The 26,826-nt window shown below is 41.5% G+C and overlaps 1 protein-coding gene across 1 annotated transcript in view; it reads right to left on the bottom strand.

Moving 5' to 3' along the window:
- Positions 1-26,826, bottom strand: part of CARS2 (cysteinyl-tRNA synthetase 2, mitochondrial) — a gene marked incomplete in the record, with an annotated part of 379,651 nt that overhangs the window by 290,256 nt on the left and 62,569 nt on the right. Inside the window, 2 exon segments of the mRNA XM_053707781.1 lie at positions 13,462-13,533; positions 22,274-22,391. Coding sequence (XP_053563756.1) covers positions 13,462-13,533; positions 22,274-22,391 — 190 coding nt within the window.

Below are 26,826 nucleotides of genomic sequence, written 5' to 3'. Positions count from 1 at the left end.
AGTTATCTTTTTTTCATATAACCGATAGTTTGTGATTTCTCCATCCTCACTCTTGCTGTTAGCAATTTCCCATTCATTTTTAGAATTTACTTTGTTCTTTTAGTATCCTTTATGTAGATAGATTCAAGAACAGCAATTTACTACTGGGATCTAGCTGGTGATTGGTTGCTACACACGCCTTTGCTATTAGCTCACCAGATGTCTTAAGCAACATTACACTACTGGAACCTAGCTGAAGAGCTGACTTTAGCTATCTGTTAGTTATATGCAATAAAAAACATAAAAACAAAAAAAATTACAGCACCGTAAATGGAAAAAGGTGCAAAAAAAGTGGACAGTATTAAAATAATAAAGGTAGGTTGTATGTCTGTTAGAGAAACAGAATTTATGCTTACCTGATAAATTACTTTCTCCAACGGTGTGTCCGGTCCACGGCGTCATCCTTACTTGTGGGATATTCTCTTCCCCAACAGGAAATGGCAAAGAGCCCAGCAAAGCTGGTCACATGATCCCTCCTAGGCTCCGCCTTCCCCAGTCATTCGACCGACGTAAAGGAGGAATATGCATAGGAGAAATCATATGATACCGTGGTGACTGTAGTTAGAGAAAATAATTCATCAGACCTGATTAAAAAACCAGGGCGGGCCGTGGACCAGACACACCGTTGGAGAAAGTAATTTATCAGGTAAGCATAAATTCTGTTTTCTCCAACATAGGTGTGTCCGGTCCACGGCGTCATCCTTACTTGTGGGAACCAATACCAAAGCTTTAGGACACGGATGATGGGAGGGAGCAAATCAGGTCACCTAGATGGAAGGCACCACGGCTTGCAAAACCTTTCTCCCAAAAATAGCCTCAGAAGAAGCAAAAGTATCAAATTTGTAAAATTTTGTAAAAGTGTGCAGTGAAGACCAAGTCGCTGCCTTACATATCTGATCAACAGAAGCCTCGTTCTTGAAGGCCCATGTGGAAGCCACAGCCCTAGTGGAGTGAGCTGTGATTCTTTCAGGAGGCTGCCGTCCGGCAGTCTCATAAGCCAATCGGATGATGCTTTTAAGCCAAAAAGAGAGAGAGGTAGAAGTTGCTTTTTGACCTCTCCTTTTACCAGAATAAACAACAAACAAGGAAGATGTTTGTCTGAAATCCTTTGTAGCCTCTAAATAGAATTTTAGAGCACGAACTACATCCAAATTGTGCAACAAACGTTCCTTCTTTGAAACTGGATTCGGACACAAAGAAGGCACAACTATCTCCTGGTTAATATTTTTGTTAGAAACAACTTTCGGAAGAAAACCAGGTTTAGTACGCAAAACCACCTTATCTGCATGGAACACCAGATAAGGAGGAGAACACTGCAGAGCAGATAATTCTGAAACTCTTCTAGCAGAAGAAATTGCAACCAAAAACAAAACTTTCCAAGATAATAACTTAATATCTACGGAATGTAAGGGTTCAAACGGAACCCCTTGAAGAACTGAAAGAACTAAATTGAGACTCCAAGGAGGAGTCAAAGGTTTGTAAACAGGCTTGATTCTAACCAGAGCCTGAACAAAAGCTTGAACATCTGGCACAGCCGCCAGCTTTTTGTGAAGTAAAACAGATAAAGCAGAAATCTGTCCCTTCAAAGAACTTGCAGATAATCCTTTCTCCAAACCCTCTTGTAGAAAGGATAGAATCTTAGGAATTTTTACCCTGTTCCATGGGAATCCTTTCGATTCGCACCAACAGATATATTTCTTCCATACTTTATGGTAAATTTTCCTAGTTACAGGCTTTCTAGCCTGAATAAGAGTATTGATGACAGAATCTGAGAACCCACGCTTTGATAAAATCAAGCGTTCAATCTCCAAGCAGTCAGTTGGAGTGAGGCCAGATTCGGATGTTCGAACGGACCTTGAACAAGAAGGTCCCGTCTCAAAGGTAGCTTCCATGGTGGAGCCGATGACATATTCACCAGGTCTGCATACCAAGTTCCGCGTGGCCACGCAGGAGCTATCAAGATCACCGAAGCCCTCTCCTGATTGATCCTGGCTACCAGCCTGGGAATGAGAGGAAACGGTGGGAATACATAGGCTAGGTTGAAGGTCCAAGGTGCTACTAGTGCATCTACTAGAGTCGCCTTGGGACCCGTAGCAAGGAACCTTGAAGTTCTGACGAGACGCCATCAGATCCATGTCTGGAATGCCCCATAATTGAGTTATGTGGGCAAAGATTTCCGGATGGAGTTCCCACTCCCCCGGATGAAAAGTCTGACGACTCAGAAAATCCGCTTCCCAATTTTCCACTCCTGGGATGTGGATTGCAGACAAGTGGCAGGAGTGAATTTCCGCCCATTGAATTACTTTGGTCACTTCTTCCATCGCCAGGGAACTCCTTGTTCCCCCCTGATGGTTGATATATGCAACAGTCGTCATGTTGTCTGATTGAAACCTTATGAATTTGGCCTTTGCTAGTTGAGGCCAAGCCTTGAGAGCATTGAATATCGCTCTCAGTTCCAGAATGTTTATCGGGAGAAGAGATTCTTCCCGAGACCATAGACCCTGAGCTTTCAGGGAGTTCCAGACCGCGCCCCAGCCCACCAGACTGGCGTCGGTCGTGACAATGACCCACTCTGGTCTGCGGAAGCTCATCCCTTGAGACAGGTTGTCCAGGGTCAGCCACCAACGGAGTGAATCTCTGGTCCTCTGATCTACTTGGATCGTCGGGGACAAGTCTGTATAATCCCCATTCCACTGTCTGAGCATGCACAGTTGTAATGGTCTTAGATGAATCCGCGCAAAAGGAACTATGTCCATTGCCGCAACCATCAAACCTATTACTTCCATGCACTGCGCTATGGAAGGAAGAAGAACAGAATGAAGTACTTGACAAGAGCTTAGAAGTTTTGATTTTCTGGCCTCTGTCAGAAAAATCTTCATTTCTAAGGAGTCTATTATTGTTCCCAAGAAGGGAACTCTTGTTGACGGGAATAGAAAACTTTTTTCTACGTTCACTTTCCACCTGTGAGATCTGAGAAAGGCTAGGACAATGTCCGTATGAGCCTTTGCTTGTGGCAGAGACGACGCTTGAATTAGAATGTCGTCCAAGTAAGGTACTACTGCAATGCCCCTTGGCCTTAGCACCGCTAGAAGGGACCCTAGTACCTTTGTGAAAATTCTTGGAGCAGTGGCTAATCCGAATGGAAGTGCCACAAACTGGTAATGCCTGTCCAGAAAGGCGAATCTTAGGAACCGATGATGTTCCTTGTGGATAGGAATATGTAGATACGCATCCTTTAAATCCACAGTGGTCATGAATTGACCTTCCTGGATGGTAGGAAGAATTGTCCGAATGGTTTCCATTTTGAACGATGGAACCCTGAGAAATTTGTTTAGGATCTTGAGATCCAAAATTGGCCTGAATGTTCCCTCTTTTTTGGGAACTATGAACAGATTGGAGTAAAACCCCATCCTTTGTTCTCCTAATGGAACAGGATGAATCACTCCCATGTTTAACAGGTCTTCTACACAATGTAAGAATGCCTGTCTTTTTATTTGGTCTGAAGACAATTGAGACCTGTGGAACCTTCCCCTTGGGGGTAGTTCCTTGAATTCCAGGAGATAACCTTGAGAAACTATTTCTAGCGCCCAAGGATCCTGAACATCTCTTGCCCAAGCCTGAGCGAAGAGAGAGAGTCTGCCCCCCACCAGATCCGGTCCCGGATCGGGGGCCAGCATCTCATGCTGTCTTGGTAGCGGTAGCAGGCTTCTTGGCCTGCTTACCTTTGTTCCAGCCTTGCATCGGTCTCCAGGCTGGCTTGGTTTGAGAAGAATTACCCTCTTGCTTAGAGGATGTAGAGTTTGAGGCTGGTCCGTTTCTGCGAAAGGGACGAAAAACATAATTTATGCTTACCTGATAAATTCCTTTCTTCTGTAGTGTGATCAGTCCACGGGTCATCATTACTTCTGGGATATTACTCCTCCCCAACAGGAAGTGCAAGAGGATTCACCCAGCAGAGCTGCATATAGCTCCTCCCCTCTACGTCACTCCCAGTCATTCGACCAAGGACCAACGAGAAAGGAAAAGCCAAGGGTGAAGTGGTAACTGGAGTATAAATTAAAAAATATTTTCCTGCCTTAAAAACAGGGCGGGCCGTGGACTGATCACACTACAGAAGAAAGGAATTTATCAGGTAAGCATAAATTATGTTTTCTTCTGTTAAGTGTGATCAGTCCACGGGTCATCATTACTTCTGGGATACCAATACCAAAGCAAAAGTACACGGATGACGGGAGGGATAGGCAGGCTCTTTATACAGAAGGAACCACTGCCTGAAGAACCTTTCTCCCAAAAATAGCCTCCGAGGAAGCAAAAGTGTCAAATTTGTAAAATTTGGAAAAAGTATGAAGCGAAGACCAAGTTGCAGCCTTGCAAATCTGTTCAACAGAGGCCTCATTCTTGAAGGCCCAAGTGGAAGCCACAGCTCTAGTAGAATGAGCTGTAATTCTTTCAGGAGGCTGCTGTCCAGCAGTCTCATAAGCTAAACGAATTATGCTACGAAGCCAAAAAGAAAGAGAGGTAGCGGAAGCTTTTTGACCTCTCCTCTGCCCAGAGTAAATGACAAACAGAGAAGACGTTTGTCGAAATTCCTTAGTTGCCTGTAAGTAAAATTTTAGAGCACGGACTACATCCAGGTTGTGCAGTAGACGTTCCTTCTTTGAAGAAGGATTTGGGCATAAAGAAGGAACAACAATCTCTTGATTGATATTCCTGTTAGTAACTACCTTAGGTAAGAACCCAGGTTTAGTACGCAGGACTACCTTATCCGAATGAAAAATCAAATAAGGAGAATCACAATGTAAGGCTGATAATTCAGAGACTCTTCGAGCCGAGGAAATAGCCATTAAAAATAGAACTTTCCAAGATAACAACTTTATATCAATGGAATGAAGGGGTTCAAACGGAACGCCCTGAAAAACATTAAGAACAAGGTTTAGACTCCATGGTGGAGCAACAGTTTTAAACACAGGCTTAATCCTGGTCAAAGCCTGACAAAAAGCCTGGACGTCAGGAACTTCTGACAGACGTTTGTGTAACAGAATGGACAGAGCTGAGATCTGTCCCTTTAATGAACTAGCAGATAAACCCTTTTCTAAACCTTCTTGTAGAAAAGACAATATCCTAGGAATCCTAACCTTACTCCAAGAGTAATCTTTGGATTCACACCAATATAGGTATTTACGCCATATCTTATGGTAAATCTTTCTGGTAATAGGTTTCCTAGCCTGTATTAAGGTATCAATAACTGACTCAGAAAACCCACGTCTTGATAAAATCAAGCGTTCAATTTCCAAGCAGTCAGCTTCAGAGAAGTTAGATTTTGATGTTTGAAGGGACCCTGTATCAGAAGGTCCTGTTTCAGAGGTAGAGACCAAGGTGGACAGGATGACATGTCCACCAGGTCTGCATACCAAGTCCTGCGTGGCCACGCAGGTGCTATTAGAATCACTGATGCTCTCTCTTGTTTGATTCTGGCAATCAATCGCGGAAGCAACGGGAAGGGTGGAAACACGTAAGCCATCCTGAAGTCCCAAGGTGCTGTCAGAGCATCTATCAGGACTGCTCCTGGATCCCTGGATCTGGACCCGTAACGAGGAAGCTTGGCGTTCTGTCGAGACGCCATGAGATCTATCTCTGGTTTGCCCCAACGTCGAAGTATTTGGGCAAAGACCTCCGGATGAAGTTCCCACTCCCCCGGATGAAAAGTCTGACGACTTAAGAAATCCGCCTCCCAGTTCTCCACTCCCGGGATGTGGATTGCTGACAGGTGGCAAGAGTGAGACTCTGCCCAGAGAATTATCTTTGATACTTCCATCATAGCTAGGGAGCTTCTTGTCCCTCCCTGATGGTTGATGTAAGCTACAGTCGTGATGTTGTCCGACTGAAACCTGATGAACCCCCGAGTTGTCAACTGGGGCCAAGCCAGGAGGGCATTGAGAACTGCTCTCAATTCCAGAATGTTTATTGGCAGGAGACTCTCCTCCTGACTCCATTGTCCCTGAGCCTTCAGAGAATTCCAGACGGCACCCCAACCTAGAAGGCTGGCGTCTGTTGTTACAATTGTCCAGTCTGGTCTGCTGAATGGCATCCCCCTGGACAGATGTGGCCGAGAAAGCCACCATAGAAGAGAATTTCTGGTCTCTTGATCCAGATTCAGAGAAGGGGATAAGTCTGAGTAATCCCCATTCCACTGACTTAGCATGCACAGTTGCAGTGGTCTGAGGTGTAAGCGTGCAAAGGGTACTATGTCCATTGCCGCTACCATTAAGCCGATTTCCTCCATGCATTGAGCCACTGACGGGTGTTGAATGGAATGAAGGGTGCGGCAAGCACTTTGAAGTCTTGTTAGCCTGTCCTCTGCCAGGTAAATCTTCATTTCTACAGAATCTATAAGAGTCCCCAGGAAGGGAACACTTGTGAGTGGAACGAGTGAACTTTTCTTTTCGTTCACCTTCCATCCATGTGAACTTAGAAATGCCAGCACTAACTCTGTATGAGACTTGGCAGTTTGAAAGCTTGAAGCTTGTATCAGAATGTCGTCTAGGTATGGAGCTACCGAGATTCCCCGCGGTCTTAGTACCGCCAGAAGAGCACCCAGAACCTTTGTGAAGATTCTTGGAGCTGTAGCCAATCCGAATGGAAGAGCCACAAACTGGTAATGCCTGTCTAGGAAGGCAAACCTTAGGTACCGATAATGATCTTTGTGAATCGGTATGTGAAGGTAAGTATCTTTTAAATCTACAGTGGTCATGTACTGACCCTCTTGGATCATAGGTAAAATTGTCCGAATAGTCTCCATCTTGAACGATGGAACTCTTAGGAATTTGTTTAGGATCTTTAAGTCCAGGATTGGTCTGAAAGTTCCCTCTTTTTTGGGAACCACAAACAGATTTGAGTAAAACCCCTGTCCCTGTTCCGATCGTGGAACTGGATGGATTACTCCCATTAACAAGAGCTCTTGTACGCAGCGTAGAAACGCCTCTTTCTTTGTCTGGATTGTTGACAATCTTGACAGATGAAATCTCTCTCTTGGAGGAGAGTATTTGAAGTCCAGAAGGTATCCCTGAGATATTATCTCTAGCGCCCAGGGATCCTGAACATCTCTTGCCCAAGCCTGGGCGAAGAGAGAAAGTCTGCCCCCCACTAGATCCGATCCCGGATCGGGGGCCCTCAATTCATGCTGTCTTAGGGGCAGCAGCAGGTTTCCTAGTCTGCTTGCCCTTGTTCCAGGACTGGTTAGGTTTCCAGCCTTGTCTGTAGCGAGCAACAGCTCCTTCCTGTTTTGGTGCAGAGGAAGTTGATGCTGCTCCAGCTTTGAAATTACGAAAGGAACGAAAATTAGACTGTCTAGTCTTGGCTTTGGCTTTGTCCTGAGGCAGGGCATGGCCTTTACCTCCTGTAATGTCAGCGATAATCTCTTTAAACCCGGGCCCGAATAAGGTCTGCCCTTTGAAAGGTATATTAAGCAATTTAGACTTAGAAGTAACATCAGCTGACCAGGATTTAAGCCACAGCGCCCTGCGTGCCTGAATGGCGAATCCTGAATTCTTCGCCGTAAGTTTAGTAAGATGTACTATGGCCTCCGAAATGAATGAATTAGCTAGTTTAAGGACTCTAAGCCTGTCCGTAATGTCATCCAGAGTAGCTGAACCAATGTTCTCTTCCAGAGACTCAATCCAGAATGCCGCTGCAGCCGTGATCGGCGCAATGCATGCAAGGGGTTGCAATATAAAACCTTGTTGAACAAACATTTTCTTAAGGTAACCCTCTAACTTTTTATCCATTGGATCTGAAAAAGCACAGCTATCCTCCACCGGGATAGTGGTACGCTTAGCTAAGGTAGAAACTGCTCCCTCCACCTTAGGGACCGTTTGCCATAAGTCCCTTGTGGTGGCGTCTATTGGAAACATTTTTCTAAATATCGGAGGGGGTGAGAACGGCACACCGGGTCTATCCCACTCCTTAGTAACAATTTCAGTAAGTCTCTTAGGTATAGGAAAAACCTCAGTACTCGTCGGTACCGCAAAATATTTATCCAACCTACACATTTTCTCTGGTATTGCAACTGTGTTACAATCATTCAGAGCCGCTAACACCTCCCCTAGTAATACACGGAGGTTTTCCAGTTTAAATTTAAAATTTGAAATATCTGAATCCAGTCTGTTTGGATCAGAACCGTCACCCACAGAATGAAGTTCTCCGTCCTCATGTTCTGCCACCTGTGACGCAGTGTCTGACATGGCCCTAATATTATCAGCGCACTCTGTTCTCACCCCAGAGTGATCACGCTTACCTCTTAGTTCTGGTAATTTAGCCAAAACCTCAGTCATAACAGTAGCCATATCCTGTAATGTGATTTGTAATGGCCACCCAGATGTACTCGGCGCTACAATATCACGCACCTCCCTCTGAGCGGGAGATGTAGGTACTGACACGTGAGGCGAGTTAGTCGGCATAACTCTCCCATCGTTGTTTGGTGAAATTTGTTCAATTTGTACAGATTGACTTTTATTTAAAGTAGCATCAATACAGTTAGTACATAAATTTCTATTGGGCTCCACTTTGGCATTGCAACAAATGACACAGGTATCATCCTCTGAATCAGACATGTTTAACACACTAGCAAATAAACTTGCAACTTGGAAATACAATTCAATTAGAATAATATTAAAACGTACTGTGCCTTTAAGAAGCACAGAAGATCTATGACAGTTGAAAATTAATAAATTGAAACAGTTATAGCCTCAATCCTTGTAAACAACACAACTTTAGCAAAGGTTTAATCCCATTAGCAAAGATAACAAATTCTGAAAGCAGGAAACAAATTACAGAATAAACGTTTTTTATCTCAGTCAAACTATAATTCTCACAGCTCTGCTGAGAGAAATTACCTCAAAATAAGTTTTGAAGACCCCTGAGCTCTGTAGAGATGAACCGGATCATGCAGGGAATACAATGAGTTGCTGACTGAAATATTTGATGCAGTAAAAGCGCCAAAAAAAACGGCCCCTCCCCCTCACACACAGCAGTGAGGGAGAACAGAAACTGTCAGAAAAACAGATTAAGCAACTGCCAAGTGGAAAAATAGTGCCCAAACATTTATTCACTCAGTACCTCAGTAAATGAAAACGATTTTACATTCCAGCAAAAACGTTAAACATAATCTCTAGTTATTAAACAGCTTTATGTATTTCTTACAGTGTAATTCTAGTGAAGTACCATTCCCCAGAATACTGAAGTGTAAAGTATACATACATGACATATCGGTATGGCAGGATTTTCTCATCAATTCCATTGTCAGAAAATAAAAACTGCTACATACCTCTATGCAGATTCATCTGCCCGCTGTCCCCTGATCTGAAGTTTACCTCTCCTCAGATGGCCGAGAAACAGCAATATGATCTTAACTACTCCGGCTAAAATCATAACAAAAACTCTGGTAGATTCTTCTTCAAACTCTGCCAGAGAGATAATAACACACTCCGGTGCTATTTTAAAATAACAAACTTTTGATTGCAGATATAAAACTAAGTATAATCACCATAGTCCTCTCACACATCCTATCTAGTCGTTGGGTGCAAGAGAATGACTGGGAGTGACGTAGAGGGGAGGAGCTATATGCAGCTCTGCTGGGTGAATCCTCTTGCACTTCCTGTTGGGGAGGAGTAATATCCCAGAAGTAATGATGACCCGTGGACTGATCACACTTAACAGAAGAAATTTGTTTTATTTTTAGCCTTAAAAGACCTATCCTGAGGAAGGGCGTGGCCCTTTCCCCCAGTGATGTCTGAAATAATCTCTTTCAAGTCAGGGCCAAACAGCGTTTTCCCCTTGAAAGGGATGTTAAGCAATTTGTTCTTGGAGGACACATCCGCTGACCAAGACTTTAGCCAAAGCGCTCTGCGCGCCACAATAGCAAAACCTGAATTTTTCGCCGCTAATCTAGCTAATTGCAAAGTGGCGTCTAAGGTAAAAGAGTTAGCCAATTTAAGTGCTTGTACTCTGTCCATAACCTCCTCATAAGAAGATGCTTTATTGAGCGACTTTTCTAGTTCTTCGAACCAGAAACACGCTGCTGTAGTGACAGGAACAATGCATGAAATTGGTTGTAGAAGGTAACCTTGCTGAACAAACATCTTTTTAAGCAAACCCTCTAATTTTTTATCCATAGGATCTTTGAAAGCACAACTATCTTCTATAGGGATAGTGGTGCGTTTGTTTAGAGTAGAAACCGTCCCCTCGACCTTGGGGACTGTCTGCCATAAGTCCTTCCTGGGGTCGACCATAGGAAATAATTTCTTAACTATAGGGGGAGGGACAAAAGGTATGCCGGGCCTTTCCCATTCTTTATTTACAATGTCCGCCACCATCTTACATAATTTCTCTGGAATGACCAAATTGTCACAATCATCCAGAGTAGATAACACCTCCTTAAGCAGAGCGCGGAGATGTTCCAATTTAAATTTGAATGTAATAACGTCAGGTTCAGCTTGTTGAGAAATTTTTCCTGAATCTGAAATTTCTCCCTCAGACAAAACCTCCCTGGCCCCTTCAGACTGGTGTAAGGGCATGTCAGAACCATTATCATCAGCGTCCTCATGCTCTTCAGTATCTAAAACAGAGCAGTCACGCTTTCGCTGATAAGCGGGCATTTTGGCTAAAATGTTTTTTAATAGAATTATCCATTACAGCCGTTAATTGTTGCATAGTAAGGAGGATTGGCGCACTAGATGCACTAGGGACCTCCTGAGTGGGCAAGACTGGTGTAGACATGGAAGGAGATGATGCAGTACCATGCTTACTCCCCTCACTTAAGGAATCAGTTTGGGCAACATTATTATCAGTGGCATCATTGTCCCTACTTTGTTTGTCACATTCATCACATATATTTAAATGGAGAGGAACCTTGGCTTCCGAACATACAGAACATCGTCTATCTGCTAGTTCAGACATGTTAATAGGCATAAACTTGATAACAAAGCACAAAAAACGTTTTAAAATAAAACCGTTACTGTCTCTTTAAATTTTAAACTGAACACACTTTATTACTGAATATGCGAAAAAGTATGAAGGAATTGTTCAAAATTCACCAAAATTTCACCACAGTGTCTTAAAGCCTTAAAAGTATTGCACACCAAATTTTGAGCTTTAACTCTTAAAATAACGGAACCGGAGCCGTTTTTACATTTAACCCCTATACAGTCCCTGGTATCTGCTTTGCTGAGACCCAACCAAGCCCAGAGGGGAATACGATACCAAATGACGCCTTCAATAAGCTTTTTCAGTGGATCTGAGCTCCTCACACATGCATCTGCATGCCTTGCTTCTCAAAAACAACTGCGCATTAGTGGCGCGAAAATGAGGCTCTGCCTATGACTAGAAAAGGCCCCCAGTGAAAAAGGTGTCCAATACAGTGCCTGCCGTTTTTTAACAGAATTCCCAAGATTAAAATAACTCTCCAAAGTTATAAACCATTAAATATGCTTATAAAGTAATCGTTTTAGCCCAGAAAAATGTCTACCAGTCTTTAAAGCCCTTGTGAAGCCCTTTATTCTTATATTAAAAATTAAGAAAATGGCTTACCGGATCCCATAGGGAAAATGACAGCTTCCAGCATTACCAAGTCTTGTTAGAAATGTGTCATACCTCAAGCAGCAAAAGTCTGCTCACTGTTTCCCCCAACTGAAGTTAATTCATCTCAACAGTCCTATGTGAAAACAGCCATCGATTTTAGTAACGGTTGCTAAAATCATTTTCCTCTTACAAACAGAAATCTTCATCTCCTTTCTGTTTCAGAGTAAATAGTACATACCAGCACTATTTTAAAATAACAAATTCTTGATTGAAGAATAAAAACTACATTTAAACACCAAAAAACTCTTAGCCATCTCCGTGGAGATGTTGCCTGTGCAACGGCAAAGAGAATGACTGGGGAAGGCGGAGCCTAGGAGGGATCATGTGACCAGCTTTGCTGGGCTCTTTGCCATTTCCTGTTGGGGAAGAGAATATCCCACAAGTAAGGATGACGCCGTGGACCGGACACACCTATGTTGGAGAAATATAAGTTAAAGGACCACTGCATGCAGTATAATTACATTATTAACACATGTATAATAAAAAGACAATGCAATAACACCTACTCTGATTTTCAAATAAGCAGTAGATTTTTTGAAGGAAATTTATTTTTCTCTCCCATTTTCCGGCCCCCTGTATCATGTGACAGACATAAGCCAATCAAAGACTGGTATACGTATACCCTGTGAGCTTGAGTAAATGCTCAGTAGGAGCTTGTTCCCCAGAAAGTGTGCATATAAAAAGAATGTGCAAAATTTGATAATGGAAGTAAATTGGAAAGTGGTTTAAAACTGCCGCTCTATCTGAATCATAAAAGTTTATTTTGACTTGCGTGTCCCTTTAACCTTATTCAGTTAGGATCAAATCTGCTTGCAGCTGAGAAAGCGTTAAAAGCAAAATAAAAATAAATAAAAAGTACAAATAACATAAAACTAGAAAAGATAACTATGAAAACAGTAACAATAAAATGCAAAACAAAAAAGCATGCATCAAAGAGATGAAGTACACAAAGCAATCAACATTTTAGCAAAATAACATTAATTTAACTTAAAGGGATATGACACCCAAATATTTTCTTTCATGATTCAAATAGGATACATTTTTTTAAAAAGTTTCCAATTTACTTTCATTATCTAATTTGCTTCATTCTTCTTTGTTGAAGAGATATCTAGATAGGTAGCGTGCACGTGTCTCGAGCACATCATGGACAGGAAATAGTGCTGCCATCTAGTGCTTTTGCCAATGTATAATATTGTTACAAAACTGCTGCCATATAGTAACTGCAGACACGTGCACACTCCTGAACTTACAAACAACAACAAAAACATAGAACATTTGATAATAGAAGTAAATTGAAAAGTTTAATAAAATTGTAAAATTGTATGCTGAATCATAAAAAAAAACTTTTGGTTTATGTCCCTTTAAAGGGACATTGAACCCAAAAAATGTCTTTCGTGATTCAGATAGAGCATGCAATTTTAAGCAACTTTCTAATTTACTCCTATTATCAATGTTTCTTCGTTCTCTTGCTATCTTTATATAAAAAGAAGGCATCTAAGCTTTTTTCTTGATTCAGAACTCTGGACAGCAGTTTTTAATTGTTGGATGAATTTATCCACCAATCAGCAAGGACAACCTAGGTTGACCACCAAAAAAACTTACATTCTTGCATTTCAAATAAAGATACCAAGAGAATAAGGAACATTTGATAATAGGAGTAAATTACAAAGTTGCTTGAAATTTCATGCTCTATCTGAATCACAAAAGAAAAAATTTGGGTTCAGTGTCCCTTTAACTAATATTAGATAAGTATATTGCTTTTGTATTCAGCCCATGTTTATACAGTACCTTCAATGACATCATATCTTGTTTAAAGTCATGTTCATAAGAACGAGCTAAAGCCACTGGGGACATACTGAGCTGTAACCAAAACAGAGACAGCACGTTATTATGTTACCAGAAACTGAAGCACACCTGGCAAGTGGGAGTACTGTAATTGTATTTTGGAAGATTTCTCTATTAAACAAAACCTAAAGGGATTTTCCCCAAAAATATGTATAGAAGGAAAGATAGGCAGCAGGATGACAAGAAAATGAGAGAGAGGGAAGAGTTTCCAACAGCTCATAAGGAACAAACAATTAAATGGTTAATTATAAGGATAAACAGTGATAAAAACATAATTTATGCTTACCTGATAAATTCCTTTCTTCTGTTGTGTGATCAGTCCACGGGTCATCATTACTTCTGGGATATAACTCCTCCCCAACAGGAAATGCAAGAGGATTCACCCAGCAGAGCTGCATATAGCTCCTCCCCTCTACGTCAGTCCCAGTCATTCGACCAAGAATCAACGAGAAAGGAGTAACCAAGGGTGAAGTGGTGACTGGAGTATAATTTAAAATATATTTACCTGCCTTAAAACAGGGCGGGCCGTGGACTGATCACACAACAGAAGAAAGGAATTTATCAGGTAAGCATAAATTATGTTTTCTTCTGTTATGTGTGATCAGTCCACGGGTCATCATTACTTCTGGGATACCAATACCAAAGCAAAAGTACACGGATGACGGGAGGGATAGGCAGGCTCATTATACAGAAGGAACCACTGCCTGAAGAACCTTTCTCCCAAAAATAGCCTCCGAAGAAGCAAAAGTGTCAAATTTGTAAAATTTGGAAAAAGTATGAAGCGAAGACCAAGTTGCAGCCTTGCAAATCTGTTCAACAGAGGCCTCATTCTTAAAGGCCCAAGTGGAAGCCACAGCTCTAGTGGAGTGAGCTGTAATTCTTTCAGGAGGCTGCTGTCCAGCAGTCTCATAGGCTAAACGTATTATGCTACGAAGCCAAAAAGAGAGAGAGGTAGCAGAAGCTTTTTGACCTCTCCTCTGTCCAGAGTAAACGACAAACAAGGAAGAAGTTTGGCGAAAATCCTTAGTTGCCTGCAAGTAGAACTTGAGGGCACGAACTACATCCAGATTGTGTAAAAGACGTTCCTTCTTTGAAGAAGGATTTGGACACAAGGATGGGACAACAATCTCTTGATTGATGTTCCTGTTAGTGACTACCTTAGGTAAGAACCCAGGTTTAGTACGCAGAACTACCTTGTCTGAGTGAAAAATCAGATAAGGGGAATCACAATGTAAGGCTGATAACTCAGAGACTCTTCGAGCCGAGGAAATAGCCATTAAAAACAGAACTTTCCAAGATAACATTTTTATATCAATGGAATGAAGGGGTTCAAACGGAACACCCTGTAAAACGTTAAGAACTAAGTTTAAACTCCATGGTGGAGCAACAGCTTTAAACACAGGCTTGATCCTAGCTAAAGCCTGACAAAAGGACTGGACGTCTGGATTTTCTGACAGACGTCTGTGTAACAAGATGGACAGAGCTGAAATCTGTCCCTTTAATGAACTAGCTGATAAACCCTTTTCTAAACCTTCTTGTAGAAAAGACAATATCCTAGCGATCCTAACCTTACTCCAGGAGTAACCTTTGGATTCGCACCAGTATAGGTATTTCCGCCATATTTTATGGTAAATCCTTCTGGTAACAGGCTTCCTAGCCTGAATCAGGGTATCAATAACCGACTCAGAAAAACCACGTTTTGATAAAATCAAGCGTTCAATTTCCAAGCAGTCAGCTTCAGAGAAGTTAGATTTTGATGTTTGAATGGACCCTGTATCAGAAGGTCCTGTCTTAGAGGTAGAGACCAAGGCGGACAGGATGACATGTCCACTAGATCTGCATACCAAGTCCTGCGTGGCCAAGCAGGTGCTATTAGAATTACTGATGCTCTCTCCTGTTTGATTTTGGCAATCAATCGAGGAAGCAGCGGGAAGGGTGGAAACACATAAGCCATCCTGAAGTTCCAAGGTGCTGTCAAAGCATCTATCAGAACTGCTCCCGGATCCCTGGATCTGGACCCGTAGCGAGGAAGTTTGGCGTTCTGGCGAGACGCCATGAGATCTATCTCTGGTTTGCCCCAACGTCGAAGTATTTGGGCAAAGACCTCCGGATGAAGTTCCCACTCCCCCGGATGAAGAGTCTGGCGACTCAAGAAATCCGCCTCCCAGTTCTCCACTCCCGGGATGTGGATTGCTGACAGGTGGCAAGAGTGAGACTCTGCCCAGCGAATTATCTTTGATACTTCCATCATTGCTAGGGAGCTTCTTGTCCCTCCCTGATGGTTGATGTAAGCTACAGTCGTGATGTTGTCCGACTGAAGCCTGATGAACCCCCGAGTTATTAACTGGGGCCAAGCCAGAAGGGCATTGAGAACTGCTCTCAATTCCAGAATGTTTATTGGAAGGAGACTCTCCTCCTGATTCCATAGTCCCTGAGCCTTCAGAGAATTCCAGACAGCGCCCCAACCTAGTAGGCTGGCGTCTGTTGTTACAATTGTCCAGTCTGGCCTGCTGAATGGCATCCCCCTGGACAGGTGTGGCCGATGAAGCCACCATAGAAGAGAATTTCTGGTCTCTTGATTCAGATTCAGAGTAGGGGACAAATCTGAGTAATCCCCATTCCACTGACTTAGCATGCATAATTGCAGCGGTCTGAGGTGTAGGCGTGCAAAAGGTACTATGTCCATTGCCGCTACCATTAAGCCGATCACCTCCATGCATTGAGCTACTGACGGGTGTTGAATGGAATGAAGGACGCGGCATGCATTTTGAAGTTTTGTTAACCTGTCTTCTGTCAGGTAAATCTTCATTTCTACAGAATCTATAAGAGTCCCCAAGAATGGAACTCTTGTGAGAGGAAAGAGAGAACTCTTCTTTTCGTTCACTTTCCATCCATGCGACCTTAGAAATGCCAGAACTAACTCTGTATGAGACTTGGCAGTTTGAAAGCTTGAAGCTTGTATTAGAATGTCGTCTAGGTACGGAGCTACCGAAATCCCTCGCGGTCTTAGTACCGCTAGAAGGGCACCCAGAACCTTTGTGAAGATTCTTGGAGCCGTAGCCAATCCGAATGGAAGAGCTACAAACTGGTAGTGCCTGTCTAAGAAGGCAAACCTTAGATACCGGTGATGATCTTTGTGGATCGGTATGTGAAGGTAAGCATCCTTTAAATCCACTGTGGTCATGTACTGACCCTCTTGGATCATGGGTAAGATTGTCCGAATAGTTTCCATTTTGAACGATGGAACTCTTAGGAATTTGTTTAGAGTCTTTAAATCTAAGATTGGCCTGAAAGTTCCCTCTTTTTTGGGAACCACAAACAGGTTTGAGTAGAACCCTTGTCCTTGTTCCGACCACGGAACCGGATGGATCACTCCCATTGTTAACAGATCTTGTACGCAGCGTAGAAACGCTTCTTTCTTTATCTGGTTTGTTGACAACCTTGACAGATGAAATCTCCCTCTTGGGGGAGATAATTTGAAGTCTAGAAGGTATCCCTGAGATATGATCTCTAGTGCCCAGGGATCCTGAACATCTCTTGCCCAGGCCTGGGCGAAGAGAGAGAGTCTGCCCCCTACTAGATCCGGTCCCGGATCGGGGGCTCTCGGTTCATGCTGTCTTTGGGGCAGCAGCAGGTTTCCTGGCCTGCTTGCTTTTGTTCCAGGACTGGTTAGGCTTCCAGCCTTGCCTGTAACGAGCAACAGCTCCTTCCTGTTTTGGTGCAGTGGAGGTTGATGCTGCTCCTGTTTTGAAATTCCGAAAGGGACGAAAATTAGACTGTCTAGCCTTAGCTTTGGCCTTGTCTTGAGGTAGGGCGTGGCCCTTACCTCCCGTAATGTCAGCGATAATTTCTTTCAAACCGGGCCCGAATAAGGACTGCCCCTTGAAAGGTATATTAAGTAATTTGGACTTAGAAGTAACATCAGCTGACCAGGATTTTAGCCACAGTGCCCTGCGTGCCTGTATGGCGAATCCTGAGTTCTTAGCCGTAAGTTTGGTTAAATGTACTACGGCCTCCGAAATGAAAGAATTAGCTAGTTTAAGGACTCTAAGCCTGTCCGTAATGTCGTCTAGCGTAGAGGAACTAAGGTTCTCCTCAAGCGACTCAATCCAAAATGCTGCCGCAGCCGTAATCGGCGCGATACATGCAAGGGGTTGTAATATAAAACCTTGTTGAACAAACATTTTCTTAAGGTAACCCTCTAATTTTTTATCCATTGGATTTGAGAAAGCACAGCTATCCTCCACCGGGATAGTGGTACGCTTAGCTAAAGTAGAAACTGCTCCCTCCACCTTGGGGACCGTTTGCCATAAGTCCCGAGTGGTGGCGTCTATTGGAAACATCTTTCTAAATATTGGAGGGGGTGAGAACGGCACACCGGGTCTATCCCACTCCTTAGTAACAATTTCAGTTAGTCTCTTAGGTATAGGAAAAACGTCAGTACTCGCCGGTACCGCAAAGTATTTATCCAACCTACACAGTTTCTCTGGTATTGCAACAGTGTTACAATCGTTGAGAGCTGCTAAGACCTCCCCTAGTAGTACACGGAGGTTCTCCAATTTAAATTTAAAATTTGAAATATCTGAGTCCAATCTGTTTGGATCAGAACCGTCACCCACAGAATGAAGCTCTCCGTCCTCATGCTCTGCGAGCTGTGACGCAGTATCAGACATGGCCCTAGCATTGTCAGCGCACTCTGTTCTCACCCCAGAGTGATCACGCTTGCCTCTTAGTTCAGGTAATTTAGACAAAACTTCAGTCATAACAGTAGCCATATCTTGTAATGTTATCTGTAATGGCCGCCCAGATGTACTAGGCGCCAAAATATCACGCACCTCCCGGGCGGGAGATGCAGGTACTGTCGCGTGAGGCGAGTTAGTCGGCATAACTCTCCCCTCGCTGTTTGGTGAAATTTGTTCACATTGTACAGATTGACTTTTATTTAAAGTAGCATCAATACAGTTAGTACATAAATTTCTATTGGGCTCCACCTTGGCATTGGAACAAATGACACAGATATCTTCCTCTGAGTCAGACATGTTTAACACACTAGCAAAAAAACTTACAACTTGGTTATAATCTTTTTTAGCAAAAAAACGCACTGTGCCTCAAAGAGGTACTAACGATTAAATGACAGTTGAAATAATGAACTGAAAAAACAGTTATTGCATCAAACTTTAAAACAACACAACTTTTAGCAAAGGTTTGTTCCCATTAGTAAAAAACAACACTAATTAAATTTGTACATAAGAAAACAAAACAACGTTTTTTATACACAGTCACTATAAGAATTCTCACAGCTCTGCTGAGAGAATTTACCTCCCTTCAAAGAAGTTTGAAGACCCCTGAGATCTGTCAGAGATGAACCGGATCATGCAGGAAATATAAAAGTAGCTGACTGGAATTTTTTGATGCGTAGCAAAGAGCGCCAAAAACGGCCCCTCCCTCTCCCACACAGCAGTGAAGAGAAACGAAACTGTCACAATTAAAGCAAAAAACTGCCAAGTGGAAAATAATGCCCAAATATTTATTCACACAGTACCTCAGCAATGTAAACGATTCTACATTCCAGCAAAAACGTTTAACATGAGAATAGTTATTAAAAGGATTAGTGACCTTTAACACAGTAGTTCCGGTGAAATACCATCCCCAGAATACTGAAGTGTATACATACATGTCATTTTAACGGTATGGCAGGCTTTTCTCATCAATTCCATTCAGAAAATAAAAACTGCCACATACCTCAATGCAGATTCATCTGCCCGCTGTCCCCTGATCTGAAGCCTTTACCTCCCTCAGATGGTCGAGAACAGCAATATGATCTTAACGACTCCGGTTAAAATCATAGTAAAAAATCTCTGTCAGATTCTTCCTCAAACTCTGCCAGAGAAGTAATAACACGCTCCGGTGCTATTTTAAAATAACAAACTTTTGATTGAAGTCATAAAAACTAAGTATAATCACCATAGTCCTCTCACACATCCTATCTAGTCGTTGGGTGCAAGAGAATGACTGGGACTGACGTAGAGGGGAGGAGCTATATGCAGCTCTGCTGGGTGAATCCTCTTGCATTTCCTGTTGGGGAGGAGTTATATCCCAGAAGTAATGATGACCCGTGGACTGATCACACATAACAGAAGAAATAAAGCTATTTACATCATCATATTACATATATTAAATTCATATTTCAAATATGTATTTAAAACATTTAAATATTATAACCAATAGGTAGAATTTTTGTTAGCAGTCAGTAATCCAGGTTTTTAACACACTGTTGAGTGGAAATATTGATAGCGATAGATTTGCACTCCCTTAAAAGAAAATGTCTTCCTATGGGTGGACAATCAAGGTCAGAACTGCATGGATTTATATATTCTTAAGGTTTTCACATCTACCCATTAGCAGCACTCTATGGATGCTGCTGGGTTCCTGGTTCATTTTTAGGAAATGCATCATTTGTGTGTTTCATATCCATACATTTGTATGCAGCCCTTACACGGACATCATCAGGAAAAAAAGTTGTTTGAGTCATTTGCCCTTCTTAGGCTTCTAAAATAAATATCTAACACCCCATGTGATAAGAACTTGGCCATTGCTGGTACAATATGAAACAAGGTCTCCACAGATGACATCAACGCACTGCATTGATTTAGCATTAACACATGTCCATGGGAATGTACTTGTCTGGAATACAAACATATATAAAAATGTATATGTCCTCTTAATAAACAGTGCAACATTCTTTAATTTCAAACTCATGGTGGATTAAATGTTTATATAGTTTGTCTATTTCCTCAAATTCTTTCTAACTATAGTAGCATAGTGTTTATCATGAAAACATCTAATTGATATCCCTTGAAATGCCAATTATGTCACCATATTGCTAGAGGTTATGTTATAGTATATTTAAGGGTATAAAGCTCTGTGCATTAGTTTGCCCCGGCCATGTATGTTATAGACATAGTTTTATTGTGAAGCATTCAAACATTCTACCTCCACAAGATTGATTACATCAGATATCAGTTAGATGAAGTTTACTGGTAAATGCAGTTTGTCGGCAATATCTACTTATGAGTGCAGGCAGATTTATATAATGTAAAATGATTTAATAGTGTAAAACTCTGGGTTTTCTATTTGAAGACATCATTGTGATGAAGGATACATGTGAGAAAGGCACATTAATACATTTATTTCATCCCTACTGGCTGTGCGGAAACAGAGAAATCTCACAGCAGTCTTGGGACCAAGAGATTTACCAGCAGATACATTCTGGGCACAGGTGAAATATAATAAATATATGTTCTGCATTTTAGCATTGTGTCCTTACTGTCATTCAGCAATATCACGTCTGTATTTTATTATTCATTGGTTATTTGTTGTTGGTTTGCCTGACTATTTCTGCAACAAGATAATCAGTATTCAAATATTGTCTATTCACTAGAGCTAGATCTATTGAGATTTTATATATATATATATACATACACACATATATACACATACACACTATATATATATATATATATATATATATATATATACATATACACATACACATACACACATATATACACATACACACTATATATATATATATATATATATATATACATACACATACACACATATATACACATACACACTATATATATATATATATATATATATATATATATATATATATATACACATACACACATATATACACATACACACTATATATATATATATATATATATATATATATACACACATACACACATATATACACATACACACTATATATATATATATATATATATATATATATATATACACATACACACATACACACATATATACACATACACACTATATATATATATATATATATATATATATATATATATATATACATACACACATACACACATATATACACATACACACTATATATATATATATATATATATATATATATATATATATATAAATATTAAAAAAAAAACACACATATACTTTTATACGTAAGCACGTTCAAAAGTGACACCTTGTCTAATCTTAAAAATACCTTGGAAATCCCTTATTTACAAATGTGCTATGAGTTTTCTTTCTACCATATTGTTTAAGCAACTTTCTAATTTACTCCTACTATCAATTTTCTTCGTTCTCTTGCTATCTTTATTTAAAAAGCAGTAATGTGATGCATAAGAGCCGGCCCATTTTTGGTTGAGAACCTGGGTTAAGCCTCCAATAAGCAAGCGCTATCCATGGTGCTGAACCTAAAATGGGCTGGCTGCTAAGATTTACATTCCTGCTTTTAAAATAAAGTTAGGAAGAGAACAAAGAAAAGTTGATAATAGGAGTAAATTAGAAAGTTGCTTAAAATGTCATGCTCTATCTGAATCATTAAAGAAAACATTATGGGTTCAGTGTCCCTTTAAGTTCTCATATGGAGGTACCACTCTGTATCATTACAATAATTTCTGTTACACTGCTAGAAGTCTTCTGCTTTTATTTCAAATGAAAATGTTAAACCATCGGGTCTCATGCATTATTGGCTGGACACCCATGGCTCATTTTCTAAACGTACATGGTGTTGCATTGCATCTCCTATTAGTAAAGGAAATAAAAAAAAATACTAGTTCTTATTTGTTAAACCTCTAATGAACAACAAATCACATACTTAAGTGGTTTTTATCACCCACATGATGACTGTAACTGTGTTGGATAATAATAACACACTGACAAACATTATAAGCAATAAATAATGCTTTACCTCATTGGCTCTCTTGATAATTTTATCATCGATGTCTGTGATTACCATCACCATGACAACATCAATTCCAAAAACTTTGGTAAGGATCCTACGAATGATGTCAAATCTAACATAAGAGCTAAACAGATTAAAAGAAAAAATATATAGTGTGTTAATGTTTATACTGAACAATCTGAATGTCATAGTGACCTATTTCTATTTGTTCAAAGAATTCTGCAATAGGTTTGCTATTGCATCACAGCATGTTATTCTTGTTAAAGAACTTAATGTATACATTTTCTCTTTTCCTCAGAGCTTAATTAATTAGCATTTAATCTTACAATGACAATCAAAGTAATTTATAATATACATCATTAAAAGGGAGAGGAAATATAATGCTATAATTGTAATTAATATTCAAAAGTTAAAAAATGTTTTAGTAGTTACAAATTGCATCCAAATTTGCATACTCTAACAAAAAGATACATTTATTACCCAATGATACATAGTGGAAATACTAGTACCTGATAGAGAGATATTTTTTTTATTGGTCACACATCTAAATCTATGTTCAAACCGTTAGCTGTGAGCTTTCTAAAGTGTATATCCAATATGTCTCTCTTTGTCTTAGTTTAAAGGGACATGAAACACAGTTTTTTTCTTTCAGGATTCAGATAGAGAATACAATTTTAAAAAAAGTTTCCAATTTAGTTTTATTTGTGTTGTTCTCATGTTATTCTCTGTTGAAGCGATTTCTATATAGGTAGCGTGCACATGCCTGAAGCAATACATGAGTGCTAGCATCTAGTGCTCTTGCTAATGTATAACATTGTTGCAAAATTGCTGACATATTGTGTTTCCGACACGTGCACACTCCTGCGCTTAGGCCCCTGCTTTTCAACAAAGAATAACAAGAAAATGAAAAAAAATTGAAAATAGAAGTAAATTGGAAAGTTGTTTAAAATTGTATGCTCCATCTCCTAGCTTCTCAACTTGTGGTACATGTAGGAGGTTCATATGCTAATTTCTAAGCCCTTGAAGGCCGCCTCTTATCTCAGGGCATTTTGACAGTTTTTCACCACTAGAGGGTGTTAGTTTATATGTTTCATATAGATAACACTGTGCTCACGCACGTAGAGTTATTAGAAGCAAGCACTGATTGGCTAAAATGCATGTCTGTCAAAGGAACTGAATTAAGGGGCAGTTTGCAGAGGCTTAAAGGGCCACTGTAAGTAAATATTTTCTATGCCTGTTACTAACTAACTACCCCAAATACGCTTTTTATCAATAGCATTTCATTAACATATCTCTACCGTATATCAGAAATCTTTTCTGCAAATTTAATTGTTTTCCAAACCCACTCCGTGGGTATCCTTTGCTCTGTACCAAACCGTTTACAATACCTAGGTTTCAAAATGGCGCTTTAAACACAAAGTTATTGGTTTAAGTATTTTGAACATGCAGTGCTGAAAATAGTGGGCAGGATAATGTGACATCATCGGCGAATAAAAGATATAACTTTTAGAACGTTATGAAACTTTGTTTTGGAGAAAATATAGGTCAGTAGGTTTTTTTTTTTTTGGGTTTTTTTTTGTTCAAAAGTTTTTATTTGTTTTAACAAGTATAACACTGTCTGGGGATTCGCAGATCCCCTGCACATTATAGTACAAAGCATACCATAGAGTACTAGAATGAAATACAAACAAACAAAAAGGAAAAAACCATTAGAAAGGATACAACTGAGTCATTGAAGTATATGAGATAGAAGTCAGTACATTACATGAGAAATTATCAAAATGGGGAAGGAGGGGGGGGGGGTGGAGGGGAGGGATTCATCCTTGTGGGTGGGGAGGGAGGGAGGGATTGAAAGGTACCTATCGGAATTTGTCTAAGGTGGGAAATATGTGCGTTACTATACCCTGACCTGGGGGAGCCATGTGGTGTCGTGTATTTCCGTCCAGTCGGCCCAGACCATCTCAAACAGGTCACTTTTGTCCAGACTATAGAATATATCCCTTTCCATGGCCTGCAAGAAGGCCATGTTCCTAAGGATATCAGACCAGCCAGGGGGGGGAAGTTTTCTTCCAGCATCTAGCAATACAGGTTTTGACTGAAGTCAGAAGGTAGACACAAAAGATCTGTTGTTGTTTGGGGAGGGCGTGTAAGTTTAAATGTAGAAGTGCTGTGGCAGGGCTTTTGGGCAGCTGTATCTTGAGAGCAGATAGAGTGCAGAAACACAGGCTCCACAAGTGAGACAACCTGGGGCAGTCCCACCAGATGTAGAGCATGCTCCCCTGGGCCCCACATTCCCTCCAGCATTGTGGGGAGGACGTCGGGAACATCTTGGCTAATCGCACTGGAACCAGGTACCATTGGGAGATGACTTTATAGTGCGTTTCAAACATTGTCACACAATGCAAAGATTTTTTGGTCAGGGTAAGAGATCCTTGCCAGGCACTAGTCGAGATTCTAGTGTGGAGGATAGTGTCCCACTTGTTCAAATGCGGGGCCAGGTCCGGGGGCGCCGTGCCCTCTAGCAGACAGTAATGTCTCGACAGAGGTTTGTAGAGTCTACGTCCACCCTTCCAAGTAGATTCCCATGGAGTAAGCGGGCGCGAAGCGGAGGGGGAAAAGCCCCAACTAGATAGGAAACTCTTAATCCTAGTAAGCTCGAAGTGGAGGTAAGGTGGGACATCTTTACCAAGGCTGTCCCTAGACAACCTGAGATAGCCATCTCCACTGGCCGCAGACCAGAGATCCGAAACTTGTGTCACCCCCATTCTAGCCCATGTGTTGGGGTGTGTATCTGGGAGGCCCGTATATAGGCCAGGGATAGAGGTAATTGGGGAGGGATGCGGCACGATCAACTTGCGATGCCGGATCTTATCCCAAACCGCCAAACACTCTACGATTACAAGGTTGTGGATGTTCAAGGTTCTACGACTGTGGACCGGGGTCCAGATTAAATCTTTTAGATAGATATCAAAGGGCAGTGAAGCTTGTTCGATATCCCTCCACCTGTCTTGAGATTGCAAAACTCCCCACTGGGAGATATGCGTGAGCATGGCTCCCTCATAATACTTAATTATGGATGGGGAGGCCAAACCCCCCAAGTGAACCGGGAACTGGAGTGTTTTATGGGCTATCCTCGGGGTTTTATTCTGCCAAATGAATTTGGTGCATTCGCTTTGGAATTGCAACAGTAAGTGGGAGGGTACTCTAATTGGTAGGCACCTAAATAGATAGGTGAGCCGTGGGAGGAATGACATCTTGAGAGAGGCTATACGGCCCATCCAAGAGATGCTCTTGTGATCCCAGGTATTCTTTAACGCTCGCAGATCTGCCAGCAAGGGTGAGAAGTTATCTTTGACCATCTGTTTCAGGTCGTTTGATATTTTAACTCCAAGGTGTGTGATATTTTTACTAGACCATTTAAAGTCGAATTGCCTCTGGAGGGCCGAGATGTATTTTTGGGGGAAACCCCACCAGTAAATTTCTGTTTTGGGGACGTTAAGTTTGTAAAAGGAAAGAGAGCCAAAGGCCTCAAGTATATCCAGAAGTTTAGGGATGGTATGAAGAGGGTCTGCTGAGAACACCGTCACGTCGTCAGCAAATAAGGCAATGTTATGCTTAGAGCCCGAGAGTGTAATACCCATCAAGTCTTTGTTAATGCGTATAGTTTCTGCAAGTGGCTCTATTGCCAGGGCGAACAGAAGTGGGGAGAGAGGGCAGCCCTGCCTCGTGCCGTTACGGATGGGGAATGGAGTTGAATGGAACCCCATTCCCCTAACCGTAGCTGTAGGGTTGGAATATAGGGCATGGATAGCTAGGCGAATATCAGAGGGGAATTTGAGGACGTCAAGGGTCTCCCAAAGGTAACTCCATCTAACCCTATCGAAGGCCTTTTCGGCATCTAAAGAGATAACCGAAAAAGGCTTGTTCATTCTTGTTGATTCACAAACTATATTAATGAGGCGCCTGGTGTTATCCGGGCCCTCCCGGTTGTGTATAAACCCCACTTGATCTGGGTTGACCAGGGCAGGCAGAAGTTTGCAAATTCGATTCGCAATAAGCTTGGAATAGATTTTTATGTCCACATTTATAAGCGAAATAGGCCTATAGTTGGGGCAGAGAGAGGGGTCTTTATTTGGTTTCGGGATCATAATGATCTCAGCCTCCAAAAATTCCCTTTTAAAGATTCCTCCTTGCCTGGCACTGTTAAAAAACCTAAGGAGTAGCGGCACTAGTTCTTGGCAGTAGGTTTTGTAGAACTGTGCGGGAAATCCGTCAGGGCCAGGGGCCTTAAGAGATTTGAGTCGCTGGATGACCCGTTTAACTTCCAGCTGAGTGAACGGATTAGTCAGGGACTCCTGTTGTTCCGTCGATAGGGAGGGTAGGTTTAAGGAATCGAGAAATTCTCTGATCTGTTGAGTGGAGGCGGGGGCCTTGATCTCAGTACCCTCAAGATCGTAGAGCTTAGAGTAGTAGTCTGAGAAGCAGTCCCCTATCTGCGAGGGGAGCTTGTGAGTCTGGTTGTTGTAGAAGATTTGGTGTATGTGGGACGAACTGTTCCG

Source organism: Bombina bombina, chromosome 3 (genome assembly GCF_027579735.1).
Source record: "Bombina bombina isolate aBomBom1 chromosome 3, aBomBom1.pri, whole genome shotgun sequence".
NCBI classification, from domain to species: Eukaryota; Metazoa; Chordata; class Amphibia; order Anura; family Bombinatoridae; genus Bombina; species Bombina bombina.
This window is presented reverse-complemented; position numbering and strand designations above follow the sequence as displayed.